This window comes from Tachysurus vachellii, chromosome 8 (assembly GCF_030014155.1).
Source record: "Tachysurus vachellii isolate PV-2020 chromosome 8, HZAU_Pvac_v1, whole genome shotgun sequence".
Taxonomy (NCBI): domain Eukaryota; kingdom Metazoa; phylum Chordata; class Actinopteri; order Siluriformes; family Bagridae; genus Tachysurus; species Tachysurus vachellii.
In genome coordinates, this window is record NC_083467.1 from 30,604,400 (window position 1) to 30,624,961 (window position 20,562).

A 20,562-nucleotide genomic window follows, 5' to 3' on the forward strand; every position below is an offset into this window, starting at 1 on the left:
AAATCTAATACCAGTCGTATGTTATTATGAATAGATCTTCCAGCAAGGAAGCCAGATTGTGTTTCATTTATTATCTGGGACAAGCCTTTTTTCATTCTAGCTGCAATAATTCCCGATAATAATTTATAATCAGTATTCAAAAGCGTAATGGGTCTTAAATTATCTAGCAATCTTTTGTCTTTGCCATGTTTGGGAATAAGTATTATTAAGCCTTGCTTCATGGTTGCCATTAACTCGTTCTTAGCTATGCATTCTTGAATTGCCTTAAATAACATTTGTCTGATATCTTTCCAAAAGAATCTATAAAATTCGGCTGTGAGCCCATCCGTACCCGGGGATTTATTCAATGATAATCTTAAGCTCACGTCATCCAGTTCTTCAATTTTTAATTCTGACTCACAAAGTTCTTTAAATGAATCATCAATCTTGGGTATGAAGTCTTTAATTTTATTTAGAAAATTTGAGGAATGTTGTTGGGAATATGCAGAAGTGTAGAGATTATTATAAAATGCAAAGACCGTCTTCTCAATGGTTTTATTATCCTTACACTCTGATCCATTTATCAGTAGGCTTGATATTGCCTTATTTTCCTGTCTTCTCTAAATTGCTGAAGTACGAGGTGTTCTTTTCTCCTTGCTCTATCCACTTCGCTCGTGATCTCACAAACGCACCTTGAGCTCTTTTGCAATACATACCATCTAATTTGGACTGCAATATTAATAGTTTGTCTTTATCTTCACTGTTTAATTCTGCCTTATCACAGTATTTACTAATTTCTTGGAACAAGTTACATTCTTCTCTTCTTTTTCTCAAGGCAATCTCCTTACTAAATTTTATGGAACTTTCTCTAATTCTATATTTTACAAATTCCCATTTACAGCAAAAACCATTTATAGTCTCATTATTTTCAATTTCAATTATTATATCTTTTATCTTTGTACAATATTCTTCATTTTTCAACAGACTAGCATTAAATTTCCAGTAGCCTTTATTTTTCCTTATACTATCAACTGGATTTAATTTCATTTCTACAATACAATGATCTGTTAATGGGGCTTTAGAAATCGAGATATCTGAGGTCAATCCTAGATTTACAGGTATTATTTGGTTTAAACCAGGAATATTGTTTTACACCTGGATTTAGGCTTCTCCAAATATCTATCAGGTTATTTTTATTCATAAATTCCCCTATTGTATGGTTTAAGTGGTAGGTGTCAAATTTAGTGGGCCATCTATCTTCCCATTCGTCAGGTGTCATATTCCAGTCACCTCCCATTAAAATAAAGTCTGTAGGATAAACTATTTTGAGTTCTGATAAAGTATTTGTAATTTCTTCAAGCATTTGTTTATTTTGGGCAACAGTTCTATGACCATACACATTAGTTAGTATGAAAAAACAACCATCAATTTTTAGAACCTCCATCAGCCAATGACCTTGGTTATCTGTCCTGTATGTGACTATATCACCTGGAAACCTATTAAAACAAACTGCAACACCAGCAGACTTATTGGTCCCATGACTAAACAGTATTCAATCACCCCATTGGTTAGACCAAAACTTAACATCCACTTTGGAAGAATGAGTTTCTTGTAATAACAGACATTGTGGTTTTCGCCCTTTACAAAATAAAAATAATGCTTTTCTTTTGACTAAATCTTTTAGACCCCTCACGTTTAACGAAGCAAATGAGACTGAACACTTGAACATTGCTGAACAGGTGATATTTTAAACTAAGAAACTAAAGAAAGAAGAAAAAAAAATATTAAGAACTTAGTTCAAAGCTTATTTACGCTGATTAGCAAATACAACAATAGTCCCATGTCCTCTTAACACACTCCTTCAGACCTCTAATGTCAGTAGATCAAAGGTTTCCTTCGTTTAACCAATTCGACGACCCTCTATTTATCCGTGCGGTCCGTGGTAGTAGCTTTCCTTCCCGACGAGCCTGTTCAATCTGCGCCACAGTTTTTTCCTTGCCTCTCTATCCTCTAGTGGTAGCATCTTGGCGAGGCGGACACCTTTCTCTCTGCACACCGGGGAATCCTTGCAGCAATGCCATAACTCGTCCTTGACAAGTCTCCGGACAAATAACACAACTACATGTCTATTCCTGTTGTCTTCTTTTCGTCCGACTCTGTGCACAATATCAATCGCTTCTTCGAGCTGTCACTGTTCCATGTCAGGGGCAATCTCCTTGAACAGTTGTATGACGTCTGTTCTAATGTTCTCGTCCTTTCTTTCTGATAAACCTTTCAGTTTCAGACACCATCACATCTTATATATCTCCTGGTCCCTGATTCTCTCTTTAAGCTCTTGATTTTCTTTGCACAGAAATTCAGTGCACTTTTCTAACTCGATGACTTTCCCATGGCATTGCTTAACTTCTTCAGCATTGAACTGCTTTGGATAGGCTAGCAATCATGCTGCTACTCTGCTTAGCTTGCTCTCGCAATTGCATCAGGTGCTCATTAAAGTTCTTCTCTAAACTCTGAATGGCTTCCAGTATGGTCAGGTTAGACACCTCGTGTTCCTTTAATGTAGTTTTGCTCTTTTTCCCAGCTGGAATCTTACTCGGAGTTATTGGCGTAGTCGAGTCTTTTCTTTTACTAATTGTGTTAACCTCCATATCGTAGTCATGGTCTGTAGACTGTTCGATGATCTTTGTGCTTATCGCAGCTTGCTTTTTTTCACTGTCCCCTTCTTTAATTATCAGTCTGGCCAGTTTGATCATACTTTTTAATTGTTTGGAGCGTTTTTATCAGCAGATAATCAGATTTGGGACAATTTCTCTTCCGTCTCTGACGCGAGCAACTGTTCAACACGCCATCTTGCCCGGAAGTGGCCAAGATGCACTTGACGGCCTTTTGTGCAGCGGAATTTTTATTTTTTTTTGGACCTAGTTAAGGCGGTAGGGTTTCCCAGCTTAGGAGGGCTGCCTGAACTGCAAAGTGCTGCAGGAAACCCTGAGTTTATATATTATATATAATACAACAAGAATTCAAACTGATTTTAATTGGGATTAAATGTCACTGATTGACACAAAATAGCCAAAAATACTAAAACAAAAAAAAAAGGAAAATTAAAATATAGTTATGTAGTTATTATATATAGTTTTTTATATATATATATATATATATATATATATATATATATATATATATATATATATACATATATAGGTGTATATATGTATATATATATATATATATATATATATATATATATATATATATATATATATATATATACACACAAGGTACTTGGGCACTAATGAGACCAGATTTATACAAAGGAAAACATTTCAGGGGAAAAAATATCAGGAAGTTAGAATCTGTATAAATATAGGAGTCCCATCATTGTTGACAATGTGATCTTGTCAACATGTTCTGACAGTGTCCCTATGTTACAGACAGATTGCTGGGATGGCTGAAAATGCTTTAGAGCCAGGGTCGGTCTCCATTCCTATGGACCAAGTGACCAATTGGACAGGAGGAGCCCCTCCAGATGCACCCATTTTGACCCACCTGAATAAAGTGGAGAACCATATCACAGAGACACAGAGGTTCTCACATCTGCCCCGGCGCTCAGCCGTAAACCTGGAGTTTACTGAGCTTTCCTACACTATTCGTGAGGGCCCCTGCTGGCAGAGGAGAGGTACTGAGCTTATAGTTCAAGAAACAGTTAGTAATTTGATAATATTTTAATTATCTAAAGTTGTGAATTGCTAACGTCAACGTTTTTTTTCTTGTTATTTAGTTGTCTTGTTATGTTTTCTGTTATTAGATATATTCTTTGGATTCACTTAAATTCTCTTAAATTCTACTTGAGATCCACTGAAATTGTGTGAGAAATTGATGCAACTTTTTTGTCAGAAAAATTCATTAGGATTATCAACAATCCAAGCTAACATTTTAAAGAACCATCATACTGGTTAGAAATCTAAAATCTGTCAGTCTACATTTATGGTATTTGGCCATATAAAACAGGTAAAATGCTTAAAATAATTCCTTTTTTAAAATACTGTAGTAGTTTCCTTGGATATTGGGTAGTTTGGTTAGCATGCGGATAACATCCAGTGGTTAAACTATCTGATGAAAAAAAATATCATCAGGGAAGTGGATTCAGATGATAGTTAGCTAGTGTCCTAAAGGAATAGTGTAGTATAAATTAAATAATTCAAATATCTTTTTTTATTTAAATAATAAGATTTCTCACAATCTGTCACAACCCTGTTAAATGTATGATTTGACAGGCTTTATTTCTCCTGATCACTGTGATTTTACATTCAAACAAATAATCTGTTGAAGCTCAATCTGAAGGAATTTCCTATCAGATTGAAAGGTGCAGAGTAGATCAGGCATAACCTAAGAAATAGAAAAAAAACGAGCCTTTTAAATGCTTGAATATGAGTATTTTCTCAATCTGAGTCAAAAATGCCTTTAGCACATTGTTTGAAATATATAATGCAACTGTATATGTGATTAAATGTTAATTAAACAGTTCTGTCAGAATCTGCAATCAGACTGATGTATTTGGTCTATGAAAATGGGTGCATGTGAACACCATGTTGCCACTCTTCAAAGGAGAGTCAAAGAGAACTTGCAATTGGCCACTTTGTATAGTTTGTATAGTATTGTGTATGTCTATACTTTTGAGAGTCACAAACTGCTGGAACCAAATTCCTTGTGTGTGTTAACACACTTGGCCAATAAATCTGATTCTGATTCTTAAATACCTTTTCCCATGATTGGATTGGCTTAATGAGCTCACCAAACCAACTGTGTGTTCCAATTAATCAGTGCTAAATAGTTACAGGTATTCAAATCAACAAAATGATTGATGCATGTCGCACATTTCCTGTTAATCCAATAAAAATCATTTCAGATCAAAATGAAATTGCTGAGCCAAACACCCAAATATTTATAAATGAAAATCATGGAAATTGTCAGGATTCCTAAACTTTTGCATACGACTGTAATATCTCAGTGCACAATAGAGTTTTTTTTTATCTTTCTTTATTTCTTTATTTCTTTTTTAAATGTTATTCCTCCGTTTCATCTGCCTGTATGTAAGTTACTTGTAAGCTTATGCTGCCAAGCTTACATGCAGTGTGTGATTCTGTGCCAGAAAAGAAGTAGGTTTCTAAACTTTATTTCCTCCAAGTGACACATAGCAGAGGCAATGTTTTCATCCTCTCCCTTACTACTGTGATCGATACTGATTTATCATGCATCTCCCTGCTCATTATTCTTTCACTTCCAGATTTTCCACTATGACTCTTAACTCATACACTATAAAAGACCGCATTCAAACAGTTACACCCACACTACAGCATTTTATGTTTTTAACACACTCTCCACCCTGTGCTCTCGCTTCCTAATGGTTTGCGAAGTGCTATACTCAGCAAAGTTTAGACAATAATTCACTTCTGTACACCAACACACTGCTGAGCTATCTGCTGTGCTTAACAAATCCTCAGGATTAAAACCTGTTCATTAGCCATTTACCTATTTACACACATACAGTGTGTTGTAACATTAAAGCCGTCATAAAGTAAAGTAAAGTAAAGAGGGAAACTAACACCAGTATCACACTCATGTAACATGCTTGTCTTTGTCCTGTCAGCAGATGCTGGCGACACACATAATGCTGACACACAATTCAGCATCCCTGGGGGTGGGGGGTGGAGTGTGGATGGTGAAATCATATCGATGTATCTGTGCATTACACATGCACACAGAACGGGACAAAACAGTATGAATAACAATCTGATACTCACTCCTAGGGCTAAGGATCTTTAGAAACCTTTCTAAATTTGATCTGATCTGATTTTTATTCAGGGTGGAGCAATATGAATTTAAATCAGTTCCTTATGCATGATGCTTGATGTATCTTAATTAGTAACTTTGATACAGTACATTACAGAAATTATGTTTTAAGCTTTAATGAATTTCCTTTAAAGCTGGCAGAACTAATTTCACTGTTTACATCATCATAACAATTCTGAATTCCAAGAATATAAATATTAATAAGATGTTTATGTTCTTAGTAATGTTCTGCTCTCTTCTTTGACTTTTTTAGCTGGTTTTGAATCAAAGCTTGATTCATGTGATCATATTAATCATCACAAAGGTTTATTTTCTTGATTTCCAGGTAGTTTTCCTGATACTATTTGAGCTGAAAGCATGTCAGTGAGATATGAGCTATTGTTCTGGACAAGGGTGTCAGGTTTGCCTGTTCGATAACTCTAGATGTGCAGAACTGAAAGTACTTTAAATTGTCTAATGAAACACATGGAGTAAAAAATGACATTACGTTGCATTCGAGAGTGAGAACAAGAAGATAAGAGATAGAGATACACCAAAGTAAACATCAGAGAAGAGGCTTTTATCAGTGATGTCAGACTGATGGTGCACAGTGACATCAGCATGAGCCAGAGTCTAAATTAGAGTACATAACAGAAGACTGAATTCATTTGTCGGCTGATCAGTATGTGACACACATCATGTAGCTGATTCATTGCCATGCCACGCACAGCACTGATAGTTTTAAGGCGGTGCGATGGATATGTACCTGGGTTCCTATTTCATCTCATTTACTCTCTGTTCCTGTCTGGCTCTTTCAGAATGTATTACAACATGGAGACCGAGTGACTTTAGAGCTAAAAAGTCTAATTAAATGAGATGGTTCTTTTGGCAGTGCTATCTGTTCATATGGACTATTTATACTATAATTAAACTATGTTTTTGTGCCAAATCCAAAGGTATTGCCACATTTTATTAGAGTGGACAAACAAAACTTTATATGAAGTACTTCAAGAGCTTCAAAATTGGACGAACTGTCTTTCCTCTAAAATATTTCAGTCATAAGATCTAACAGATCTCAACAAGACATTTACTGTAGACTTTAATATCAACACCTGAACCCCTGCTCAATCGTTCAGTTATCCAAACAGCCAATTACAGGTAAAGAGCTTCAGTTAACTTCCCCAACAAATATCAGTATGAGAAAAAATGTCATAGGAATCATGGCATGACTTTTTTGTGCCAAATAGGCTAGTTTGAGTATTTCAGAATTGTTGAACTCCTGGAATTTTTACACACAGCACTTTATATCATGTGCAAATTTAATCGTAAAGGTGGCCAGTGTGGGTGCAGGTTTTTATTCCAATTATGTAGGATCCACATCTGATTCCATCACATCTGATTAATCAGTTAATCCTGGTTAAAAAACAAACTCGAGTGTGGATTCTGCTCGACTGGAATGAAACATGCACCCACACAAGCCTTTTCCAGATAAGACTGGACACCCCTTGTTTATACTGTATCTTGTTTATAGAGTTTAAATAGTTGGCAGCCATTTTGTTTGGACATGCTGACATGCTTTCTGAGACCAACCATTACCATCAAGAACCATAATAATAAAAAAAATTAACCATAGGAAAAAATAATAGATGAAATGTTGCAAACTGGGAGCTGTATAGAGGAAAAGCAGTCACAATGACAAAAAATATGGTGGACCTTAAGGGGATCTTAAACTGATGGCATCAGGAATTCCTCTAAGCACTGTGATATTTTAACCCAAAGCTAAGTTGATTCTGCCAGGATAAATCATTCCTCAAGATACTTAGCCAAATCATGCATTCAAATCAACCCGCACATACCATGAAATCAGTTTTAGAGAACATCCATATGTGTAATATGTATAAGAACAAGCTTAAAAGTGTTCTCCTTTCTTACGTTTCAGGAGGAGACAGTGTTGTCGTTCCGTTCACAAATTACTTCTCTAAATTTGTCGGAAGAGCTGAAAGAAAAATCGGGAGATTTGTGAAGCAAATAATTTTGGGAAATATTGTATATTGTGAAAAATGTATCTAAATAAAAATATCACTTTTGCTCCTTTATCATTTTTCTTATTATGCGGGGTGCCAATATTTTTGGAGATGCTTCCCTCTGTTTTTCTGTTAGAAACTTACATTTTTTATTTATTCACATTTGTGTAGTTCATAGTTGTAGTCTGTATGTACAGTCTCTGTGTTCCTTTCCAGAATAAGGTGTGTTGTTGTCATGTATCACATTTACATGATAAAAACCTTTCTCTTACTGTATGTTTACTTTAGTTCTGGTTGGATGTGGTTCAGTTGTTATTTATACTGTACTCACGGTGAAAGAGGGAGGGTTTCAGGGAAGATATATTTGTTCCACTAATTAGAGTGTTTTACTCCATCATGCTGTGCTGCACAGCACACTATGCATTGGTATGAACACCTAGATGTCTGCATGTCAAAGCTCATGGTTCCTTGTGTGTGACACTGTACTTAAAAGACTGACACATAATCGGTGTGTTGAGATGATTAAAGAAACTGTGAATGATTAATGAGGCATACAGCATAAGTTAGCAGAAAGCATTCCGGACACGAAAATGGAGTTGAACGGAAAAAGTGCATGAAATTACACTCTGGCTAGAATATATTACGTTATATTTCATAAAGCAACACCACATGATGGTGTTAATGAGGATGAGGTGTTTCCTGTGTAAACCGCTTCAAGGCAGATAACAAAAATCATCCTAGTTTTAAAAGTACATTCCTCTTTTCTTATTCCTATAACATTCGTCCTGTTGCACATTTTACAATATTTAGGAGAATAATTCCTAAAATCGTATGGCAAACAAAATTAAGAGAATGACTGAGAGGACAAATACAAACACCTCCTCAATGCCATACTGTCCACCTAGCAGAGCAGCTTCTCCAGATGATTATAGCAGCTTGGCCATAACAGAAATAGTACAAGAATTCGTTTTTTTGCCCACTGCTGTCCAACTCTACAATGAGTCAGCAACAAGGTTGGGGAACTAAGTGGTCGCTGGAGACGATGGACACACCTACCAATTTTGTATCCGTGCTACTACATTCTTACACAAGCACTGCCTCTTTATTTATTTATCACTTTACTTATGCTGTAAAGTACCTGACAACCTGTTATATACATCATCAGTCTTTTATATCTATTTATATGTACATTTTTACTTTTTCTTTATTATTTTTGGTATGTTGTGTGCTTATTGTGCACTTTTTTTACTGTACACTACTCCATGCCACTCCACTCCACTCCACTCCACTCCATTCCACTCCACGCCATGCCACGCCACTCCACTCCACTCTACTCCACTCTACTCTCACTCTAATTGTGAAATATAATCCAGAGATAATGCCATTTATATCATAACGCTGTTGAACTCTCACATCTTAGTGGTCAGAAGGTGTTGGACAGTCATTCCAACACTAAGATTTTAGTTAATGTACATTATAATTTCTGTACCAAAAAAAATTGTTATGGAGACTATTATGGCTGGTGCACCACATAAATAGAGCAAAAAAAATGTGTGTCATTAAGACATTTGTTAAACATTTTTCTAGAGCTTTCAGGGTCATCACTTTTAGCATTTAAGATTTGAGATCATGGAGAGTATATAGAACAGAGAGCTGTATGGTTTCTTGGTAACACTGCATTCTTATGTCTTATTAACTTCAAGACAAATGGATAGAGAAAGAGTATATATACATAGCATAATTTTTCACACTTATTTGAATGATATTATATGTTTCACAGAATATTAGAAATGTTATGCTGTAAGATAGTAAGGACCACAATGACTTGTATGTATCTGATATGTGCAGGTCGTAAGGCGCTCCTGAAGTGCTTGTCTGGCAAGTTTTGCAGCCGAGAGCTCACTGGAATTATGGGGCCATCTGGGGCTGGCAAGTCCACACTGCTAAATATTCTTGCTGGGTACAGGTGAGTCCGAGCAGGAGATAGTGTTGAAGAGATTATTATTAATATTCATGAAGATTCATTCTTCTCCTAGAACCAATTTTCTGTCTTTTGATTTGCTTTAATAGTACGACATCCATTTTAATTTAAAAATGTAATACATTTTTATAATATTGTTTATTCAGTGCTATATTTCCCAGTAGCTCTTGCACCTGTCCACTTTATTCCTGTTGCCCTGATAGCTGTTTAATAATTATCAGTATAACACAGCTTGTCTTAAATACTTTTTCTTCTACTTCTTTATTGAGATTCATTTACACGTTAAAATACAAGTCCATGGTGTAAGTTGTTGGTTGTATTGGCTTTCATTTCTCTCTCTCTCTCTCTCTCTCTCTCTCTCTCTCTCTCTCTCTCTCTCTCTTAGAGAGACTGGTATGGAGGGTCAGATAATGGTAAACGGGGGACCACGTGACCTCCGCACCTTCAGGAAGATGTCCTGTTACATTATGCAGGATGACCTGCTGCTGCCCCACCTCACCACACATGAGGCCATGATGGTGAGATTTTCTGTGCTGAAAAAACATTTACTTATCGTATGTTTTCGCACAACATGCTAATCTCCTCTGTTCCACTAATCACATTCCTCTCAGTGATGTAAACATTCTATTGCAGGTTTCAGCTAATCTTAAGCTAAATGAGAGCATGAAAGTAAAGAAGGAACTGGTGAGTGAAACAAACATGGTTTTATTCCACCTGATTTCATGGCCGTGAAGTTGCCAAAAAATGACTTGGCAATACAAATTAACTACAGCTGTTATACAGTAGTAACTTCCAATAACTAATACAAACAAATAAGTTGTAAAATGTTCTTAATACATTTAATGTACTTAAACATTGATCATATGCACATTTGTGACAGGTGAATGAGATCCTCAGTGCTCTAGGCCTGCAAGAGTGTGCACACACTCGTACACACACTCTGTCCGGAGGTCAACGTAAACGATTGGCTATTGCACTGGAGCTAGTCAACAACCCTCCTGTCATGTTCTTTGATGAGCCAACCAGGTACTTTACTACTTATATGTGTATATGTTCAGTTACCCTCACTTTATTATGAACAATCCTGTACTGCTGCCTATTCATCCAATCGGTTATCCGGTCAGCCTGTCATGTGGCAGTGTGATTCATATAATCATGCAGACACAGGTCAAGAGTCTATGTACACATTAAACATTCCTGATAAAGTGGCCAGCAAGTAGTAATTTGTATTTAGAGTACTGTATCTGCAATTCTGTATATATATGTGTGTGTGTGTGTGTGTTCCAGTGGTCTAGACAGTTCAGCCTGTTACCAGGTGGTTTCTCTAATGAGGTCTCTTGCTCTGGGTGGACGAACTATCATCTGCACCATCCACCAGCCCAGTGCTAAAGTCTTTGAGATGTTTGACAAGGTACCAGACAGTATTTAACACTGAAAACAAAACAAATGGCCAAACTTAATAATCTTAATAACTTAATCAAGTTATTCATGAGACAAACAAAAATGATAATAGTGCATACTCTAGTTTGTGTCAGCTAGCACACCTGAGTTCACACTTCAGCTGTGGTATTTTTCTCATAGTGATTGAGCTAGTAGTCTTTAATCACAAGTAGTATAGCATGAATCATTACTTAATTAGCAATTATGCCAAAAATGCCACAGGTTATTACAGAAATGTGATAATAAGCTAGTATGCACCAATTTTATGTCATCTTCCCCTACTCTCTGTGCTCTGTGTTACAGCTGTATATTTTGAGTCAGGGGCAGTGCATATATAATGGCACAGTCCCATACCTCGTCCCCTATCTGAAGAACCTCGGACTCCACTGCCCTACTTACCACAATCCTGCAGACTTCAGTATGTGCACTGTATATGTGTGTGTATGTGTGTGTGTGTGTGTGTGTGTGTGTGTGTGTGTGTGGGTTTTAGTTAAAGAATGTCTGAACGATTTTATTGGGTCAGACTATTGGTTATTGATATATTATTTCTTACTAGTGAAATAAGTCTATTTGTCAATTTTGTAATATACAGTACCAATAGTCCCTGTTATAGAAAAAGTTCTTATCTTCATGTTCTGTGGTATACACTTGAATGTTGACTTTATTTGGTCCTTCCACACCTTTGCCCCAAGAATTTGGCTGAGACCATAACATTCTCCCCAACTTCCCACTGTACCATAGAGGTCATCCTGACTGTTTGCATTTTTCTATGGTACAGCTGATGCTTTGTCAATATCTGTAGGCCTTTCCAGAAACTGGTTAGAACAGCAAAAAGAATAAAAACCAACACACTTCCATCCATACAGGATATATTCTAGATACAGTGCCTAAGGAATGCTCACAATCAATCGGATTTTAGTCCATTCACAGACAAGCAGACCATAGGACAGTGTTTACCTGCAAACTAACATGTTAACTTTTAGTCAAAGGTTTGTGGACACCTGATTATCACATCCATATATTTAGTCAAAGTTGTTAGCACACAACCATATAGGATATGGTTTTATTCTGTAGCATTACAATTTTTCTTCACTCTAACTAACAGCACTAGACCTTCTCTAGCATGACAGCACCCCTGTACATGAAGTGGCTTGCCATAGTTAGTGTGGAGGAACTTGAGTGACCTTGACAAAGCCCTGACCTAAACCTCAATAAAAAACCTTTGGGATGAATTGAAAAGCTGATTGCCTCCGAGACTTGCTCACCCAATATCAGTGTCTGACCTCATTAATGCTCTTCTGTTTGCATGGGCAAATCCCAGCAGCCACGTTAAAAAAGAGTGCAGGTTGTTATAGCAGCAAAGAACAGATTCAATCTGGAATAAGATGTTGAAATAGCACATATGTCTGCGATGGTGAGGTCCACAAACATTTGGATCATCAATCATTCTAATGTTCTGTTTTTTCTACAGTCTAAATGGTTTGTAGACACAGTAGGAATCCTCTGAATCTCTAAATCTTCTGTTTAATCTCTGTGTGCTATCCATCTGTTTTGCTACAGTAATCGAGGTGGCATCAGGAGAGTATGGTGATTTGAATCCTGTGCTTTTCGAGGCAGTGCAAGGTGGCATGTGCTCAGAAGGTGTCAAGAAGAACTCCAGTGACAAGAATGAGCCTACATCATCTTGCCCAACTCAGTGTAACGGCGTGAGTGGCACATTCAATTGTTTGTGAACAAACAATGTTCCCTTTCCAGGGGAACTCGACGCTGCGTCAGTGCTGACGCTATGGGAATGCTTCTTTGAGGAAGTTGTGTCTGAAGCTCTGTGTGCACACACGCCATTTTAATGGCTCGGAAAGGACACGTGACGGAGTAATTACTCGCCAGTAAGTCCATATAAGGGCATCTATGTCACACTGCTCCAGCTTTCTTTGTCTTCAGGAAGCGCTCTGTGTATGTATGTCGTTTGTCACTGTCTGTCAAGTGCAGGGAAAGAAAAAAAAAATATAGGGAAAGCTAGGCATAAATATGACATAAAGCTAGACATAAATATGTTACAGTCTAAGCACTTTAAGCAATGCGTGCATCCGTGCCCCCGCTTTATCACGGGGGACGACTCGCATTCTCTTTGTGTTGTGTGTTTGGGAGAGGAGCATGCGTGGTCGGCTCTCGAGGGAGCCGGCTGCGTGCATTGTGAGGATTTCCCTCTGCGCACTCTCCGATCCCGCCTGGCTGTATTTTCCAAGCAATCAGCTGCGCCTCGTGGTTCGGGTCCTGCGTCCGCCGAGACGCCGAGGATCATGGGGTTCGCAGGTCGAGTTAGCGGAGGCGGAGCAAGAGACGGGTGTTTCACTTTCTCTTGCCCTCTCCCGACTCCGTTCGCTCAGTTTCGGTTTTGGGAGCTCGCACTGCGATTTCTCCCGACCCGGAAGAGAGCATGCTGCTTTCCGCGTCGGGCTCTGAGGAGCTCGATGTGGGCGGGGACGTCCTTTCCCCCTCGGTAAAGCCGAACGAGAGAGAGCAATCAGTCGCGTTCGAGGAGCTCCTCGAAGTGGTGACACGCGCCGTGGGTAGGTTGAATTTGGATTGGCCTGAAGAGGAAGTTAGTGTCACCAGGCGATATCTGAGCTCCGCCGGGCCACTGACCTTGCACTCCGTGCCACGAAGCAGACAGTCCGCTCCATAGGCCGTTCAATGGCTGCGCTAGTTGCCACGGAGGGGCACCTGTGGCTCAATTTAACCGGCATAAAGGAAAAGGATAAGTCCTTTCTCCTGGACGCCCCGGTGTCGCCCCTGGGTTTGTTCAGCGACGCAGTGAATAATGTCGTCGACAGACACCAGGAGGTGAAACGCCAATCGGCCGCATTCAGTGAGTTTCTCCCTCGCCGCAGCGAGCAGCCTGGGCCTTCATCTAGCCACTCCCTGCCCCCTTCTAGTTTGCTTAGAGCAGTGAAAAAGGTTAGTGTAGCGTTGGGCCTGGATGCCCTGGTATGGACGTGGCCGAGGCTCCGTCTGTACGCCTTTCCCCCGGTAGCTCTGCTCCTGCAAATCCTAGCCAGAGTGCGCCACGACCAGGTCAGCCTTCTCCTAGTTGCCCCTCGTTGGCCCTCTCAAGTATGGTTCACGGACCTAGTCTCCCTCCTGAACGGCACTCCATGGGAGGTTCCCGTCAGGAGGGATCTCCTCTCTCAGGCGCAGGGGGCAATTCTTCACCCCCGCCCCGAGATGTGGAAGCTTTGGGTCTGGCCCCTGAGGGGGACCAGCTCCTAGACGCAGGCCTCTCAACTGAGGTGACAGAGACTCTGCTGAATGCTAGGGCTCCCTCCACTAGGAAGCTGTATGCTCTGAATTGGAGGCTTTTTTGCCTCTGGTGTGACGAGCACTCTCAGGATCCAGTTCACTGCCCGGTTGGTACAGTGCGGGAGTTCCTGCAGTCTTGCTTTTCTCGGGGCCTGTCCCCGTCTACTCTAAAGGTGTACGTGGCTGCGGTCGCTGCGAACCACGAACCTGTCCTTGGGGCCTCCTTGGGTAGGCACTCTTTGGTCTCTCGCTTTTTGCGTGGTGTCAGGCGGCTGAGGCCTTCCTCTAGACCACGCCTTCCTTCCTGGGACCTCTCTGTGGTCCTGGAGGGGCTGCTGGAAGCCCCCTTTGAGCCCATGGAGTCAGCCTCCGAGAAGTTTCTGACCCTGAAGTCGGCTCTGCTTCTAGCCTTGGCCTCTCTCAGGAGAGTCGGTGATTTGCAGGCTTTGTCGATCGCCCCCACCTGCCTGGAATTTTCCCCCGGCATGTCCAAGGCTATCCTGCACCCCAGGCCGAGATATGTCCCTAAGGTGCCCAGGATGGCGGGTTGTCCAATCATCCTGCAGGCCTACTGTCCCCTGCCCCATGAGTCGGCGGAACAGGGGAGGCTGCATTTGCTTTGCCCGGTAAGGGCCCTGAGGACTTACGTCCACCGCTCTAGCTCGTGACGTAACTCCTCCGCCCTTTTTGTCTGTTTTGGGGGGCGGAATAGGGGTAATCCGGTTTCCAAACAGCGCCTGGCGCACCGGGTGGTGGAGGCCATTACTCAGGCCTATGAGGTGCGCGGTCATGCCTCACCTCTCGGCATCAGGGCCCACTCCACTAGGGGTATCGTCCCATCCAGTGCCTTGGCCAGGGGTGTCCCCATTGAAGATATTTGTGCTGCGGCAGGATGGTCATCTCCGCACACCTTTATCAGATTCTATGACCTGGACTTGGACCCCACTCCAGGGTCCCAGGTACTGCGGGGCCTGTGATGTGCTGTTTTCAGTTTGCTCGTGCTCTTTCACGGCCTCTGGCACAGTCATCAACCGGTGCGTGGCGGCGTGGGTATTGGTGTTCCCATAGCGTCAGCACTGACGCAGCGTCGAGGGAACTACACCAGGTTACGTATGTAACCCGGTTCCCTGAGAAGGGAACAAGACGCTGCGTTGCTGGCCACGCCCCGGGCGTCCGTTCACGCTTCCTTCCAACAAATAAAAGCTGGAGCAGTGTGACTTAGATGCCCTTATATGGACTTACTGGCGAGTAATTACTCCGTCACGTGTCCTTTCCGAGCCATTAAAATGGCGTGTGTGCACACAGAGCTTCAGACACAACTTCCTCAAAGAAGCATTCCCATAGCGTCAACACTGACGCTATGTCTCGTTCCCTTCTCAGGGAACCGGGTTACATACGTAACCTGGTGTAGTTAACCATTGCACTGATCTGCTTTACACCTCTTTTTTTTGGTACAGGATTCAGGACACACTGAAAAACATACTTTTGCCACCAGCACGCTCACACAGTTCTGCATTCTTTTCAAAAGAACTTTTATCACAATATATAGAGACATGGTAAGATTTCTTAGAATTATGTATATTCTAAGTATATTCTATGTACATTCATGTATATTCTATGTACTACATGTTATATATTTAGCAAATCTTCATTCATATTTGAGGATTTATAATTGTGTGTCCAGGTGCTGACCCACCTGAGGGTGATGTCACACTTGTCTATTGGAGTACTGATCGGCCTGCTGTACCTAAACATTGGCAATGATGCCAGCAAAGTGTTCAACAATAATGGATTCCTCTTCTTCTCCATGCTCTTCATTATGTTTGGTGCATTAATGCCAACTGTCCTCACATGTAAGGACTTTTGTTCTGCTTCGGTTTTACATTATCCATGCAATTAATAAAACTACCATGACACTACCATGACATTATATATCATGTATTTATGTTTACCATTGCTGCATGGCAATAATGTAAAAATTGTGATTAAGTTTACTTTTTTTTTGGATATCAAGAAAAATCATGTTGGCTATAAATGGTTATATTGTGAAAATTCTCATCAATTGGGTAATTCTGTGCTACTTTCCCAGTTCCTCTGGAGATGTCAGTGTTTCTAAGGGAGCATCTGAACTACTGGTACAGTTTAAAGGCCTACTACCTAGCCAAGACCGTGGCTGATATCCCATTTCAGGTATGGCGTTAATATTATTTATTCTAGAAATGCTATATACTATACATATGGAAGACAGTGTATAATATCTAAAATGTGTTTCTAGACTTAATTATAATTACAGTAATAATCACATAATTTACAAGACATCTTAGAAAGTTATATATATATATATATATGTTGATTGTAATTGTTGTAACCTGGATTTTTAACACATATATAACTTCTTGTGCATGAATATACACACAGGCTAAGGCCTGACCAGAGAAATGAAGTATGGCTGTTTAGTTCCACTACGAATAACCACACCCAACAGTACACTGATTTTACAGATCTATTGCACATCCTCTGAGCACAAGTGCCACTCTCTTGGATGTATGTATCATTTGACAACATGACTAACTGACAGTGAGCCCATTTTCATAGATTCTGAGTAAAATATTGTTTTCTTAAAACCATTTGCCACTCTGGTGATTTATGAAGCTGATTGCCTTTATATGGATGGAATAGATCAATACAAATAGGAAGAATTTAAAGGCCAAACAGGTCACCTTCAGTTCTAACCAGTTACCGGTTGACACACTTCTCAATATATTTTAATTATTTATTTATTTCTGTTAAGGCGGGGGCAGGGGGTGTTGGGGGGAGTTAGAGTTAGAGCTAGTTAGAGCTCTTGCCCCTCTCTCTAGCAACATTACTGGCTCTTTCTTTGTTTATTGTGTGACTGCTTTTTTAATGTTCAAGGAGGTTGGATGCATCCCAGCTGGTCTGCTTCCTAGTTGATAGCCTGCTGGAACTGCTATCTAAATATGGCCATAGCCATGTCCTTCTATCTATAAGGAGTTTATTGCATGTGTTTGGCATTGCTGGCTATGGTGACCATGCCTGGCACAACAAGGCTCCACCCCAAAGATTAATATTGTGCATTAAACAGTTTAAAGACCTCCTACCATGTGCTTCATCCTTACATTGAAATTCCTTACAGTGAAATTTCCTCTGGCTGCATAGTCACTTCTATGAGCTGTTTATTTATCCTTTAGTCCAATCTGGGCCAGTGCTCACCTGCCCATGGTGGAGGTAAGATAGAACCATGATTCTATTCATTATGTCCATGTAAAAAGTCTAGAAGTAAAAAAGGCCTATCCTGTCTATTCTGCACATCAACTTAAAGGCAACTCACAATATATTTGTAGTAGTTCCAGCTAGGGGTGTTGCATTGCTATGACACAGTAATCCTTTCCTGATAAATCGTTGTCTGTTGAGGTAGATTACGGTAGATTCATCTGAATATTTTATTTCATTTTATTACCGATTGAATATTATATTATATTAACATATATATTTCAAAACATGAAGGTTTAGTAAAAAACCTAGTAAAAAAGGTTGAGTAAACCCGGGGACGTTTACTCAACGTCAAAATAGCTACTAGTGAAAGCTTCCTCTCACCATCTTTCTCTCTCTCTCTCTCTCTCTCTCTCTCTCTCTCTCTCTCTCTCTCTCTCTCTTCACCCTCCACCACACACAGGTCATATGTCCCATATTGTACTGTAGTATAGTGTACTGGATGACAAGGCAGCCTCCAGAAGGTAGCCGATTTTTGCTTTTCATTGCCTTATGCACCTCCGTTGCCTTGGTGGCTCAGTCTCTGGGCCTACTCATTGGAGCTGCTTCCACCTCACTGCAGGTGAGTAATTACATCAAATATACAAAAGCCATTCTGATTCTTCAAAAGTATTTTTTAAGTTCACTGTTTTTTTTTTTGTAGGTGGCTACATTCGCAGGGCCAGTGACAGCCATTCCAGTCTTGCTTTTCTCTGGCTACTTTGTCAACTTTGACACCATTCCAAAATACCTACAGTGGAGCTCCTATGTTTCTTATGTCAGGTCAGTAGCAGCCTTCATACTGTAATTATAATGTAATATCTCATACTGTAGCAGAACTAATCCACAAAGCTCCATTTAGTATATTTAGACATGGTGGCCTGCTAACTTACACTAAATCCACATGTTTGGATTCAATAAAAAAAAATCTATTATTTAATGTAGACCTTAAAATAACTTTACAGTCCTGCAACTGCAGCCACAGATCCAAAAAATCTGCTTCAGTTATTAAAGTTTTTTTATTAACTAATGTAAATATTTTTTTTAATAACTAATGCCTCACTTGGGGCTACAGGATGCCAAATGTCTAAGTTTAATTCTCTTTTCTTTCTGACTTTATTTGACCATTTGAGGCCATACTGATACATTTAGATGGCAACTGATAAATAATAAAATAAAACTGATGAAAATAAAAGTTTCAGTGAAAATATTACAGGTAAATATAAATAGATATAAAGATTAAATATAAATGTGAGCATAAAAATAGTGTGTGGTTGCCAGGGTTACACCATACTCTGCTACGTTTTTGATATATATTTATTTTTTTCTTAAGTATCTTTTTTTTTATGATGTTGAAAAGCAGTTTTACTTTAATCAGACATTGATCTATTATTATCCTGAAACTGCAAGGTGTTTTATCCCTCTTATGCCACAGTCACTTGCTAACAGTAACTTGTATGTATTAAATGTATTAAAGATATTTGATCTATTTATAGTTTAATTTAAGTATTATTATGTATATTATGTATATTATGCCCAACAAACAAGAGAGTCCTGTTTGCAGTTACATTATAAAAAGCAGCAGGTCAATCCTCACATCTTTCCAGTGTTAGAAAGCATAAAGGAACAGTCTAAACTCTGACTATTACCAATTTCTAACACTGGGGACTCCTTACAATATTGATTAAAAAAAATCTCCTCACAGAACACTGAGCTGTGCTATTACAGTAACTTAATGAAGTTCTTCTGACCAATCAGAATTGAGAATTCCAAATGAGAGCTATGGTATAATGCAGTTTAACTCATGCTTCCACAGGTATGGCTTTGAGGGTGTGATCCTATCCATTTATGGTATGAATCGAACAGATTTGGAATGCCCTGGCCCTGTCTGTAAGTTCCAGAAGCCCGAGGAGGTGTTGCAGCTGTTGAATGTAGAAGACGCAAAACTCTACATGGACTTCATAGTGTTAGGGATTTTCTTCCTCGCTCTTCGGTTAGCCACTTATCTAGTGCTGCGTTACAAAATCAAGTCTGAACGTTAGGGCTTGACATCAGATACTTCACTTATTTTCAATTATAGAATAGTTTATGTTGTGGAAGCAAACCTGTGCAATGTCTTCATTCACTCAAACTAAAAATATTTTTTTGCCCACTAATGTTCCTTTCATGATTTTTTCTTGGTTCGTTTTCTTTATTAGATAATCAGGAGTGACAGCACAGGATCAATAGTCACAACAGAGAATTTTTTCATGCTTATTTAAGTTAATAATTTTTCTAGTCTTATTTCATGCATTAGATTCAGTTCTTGTATCAGATTCAGTATAAAATGATGACCAAACTCATTATAAATAAAAAGCATGAAGTGTGGTGAATGAAGTTGAAGCTAAAAAGCAGCATTTCTCCCAACTGACAATCTCTCTCTTGCCCTTTATATTGTGGACTCTCATAATATGAACAGGATAAAATATGTACAATACAGTATACTGTATGAGCAAGTGCTTGTCACACGGCCAAAAAAATCAAACCCTTAACCACTATTCTACTCGATTTTCTTCTGTTGGCTCGGTTTTTAGATTGTACTTTTGGAGCAACTGAGAACTTTCTGGAACTGATTTCTTTTTACAAACACAGAGTTGTTCTGTGCTGAGACTGTATTGCCCTTGCTCTGGAAAGTCTAATCAGCATATTGATGATCACATCTTTGTTCTTCCTTGGACACATAAAGAATTCTCACCTTTA

General features: G+C 39.3%; 1 protein-coding gene across 2 annotated transcripts; it reads left to right on the forward strand.

The window, feature by feature from the left end:
- The first annotated feature begins 3,417 nt into the window (after positions 1-3,417).
- On the forward strand, positions 3,418-20,050 carry LOC132849754 (ATP-binding cassette sub-family G member 4-like). 2 transcript variants are annotated; one of them, XM_060875604.1, is made up of 14 exons: positions 3,418-3,655; positions 9,681-9,798; positions 10,199-10,331; positions 10,447-10,497; positions 10,694-10,839; positions 11,101-11,224; positions 11,557-11,671; positions 12,814-12,959; positions 16,011-16,109; positions 16,238-16,406; positions 16,643-16,743; positions 18,248-18,406; positions 18,488-18,606; positions 19,640-20,050. In XM_060875604.1, the coding sequence occupies exons 1-14, from the start codon at positions 3,424-3,426 to the stop codon at positions 19,863-19,865; spliced, it is 1,938 nt and encodes a 645-aa protein (XP_060731587.1). In that variant the 5' UTR covers positions 3,418-3,423; the 3' UTR covers positions 19,866-20,050. The 2 variants fall into 2 exon arrangements, with proteins under 2 accessions (XP_060731587.1, XP_060731586.1); XM_060875603.1 differs by having other exon boundaries at positions 3,424-3,655; positions 9,642-9,798.
- The last annotated feature ends 512 nt before the right edge of the window (positions 20,051-20,562 follow it).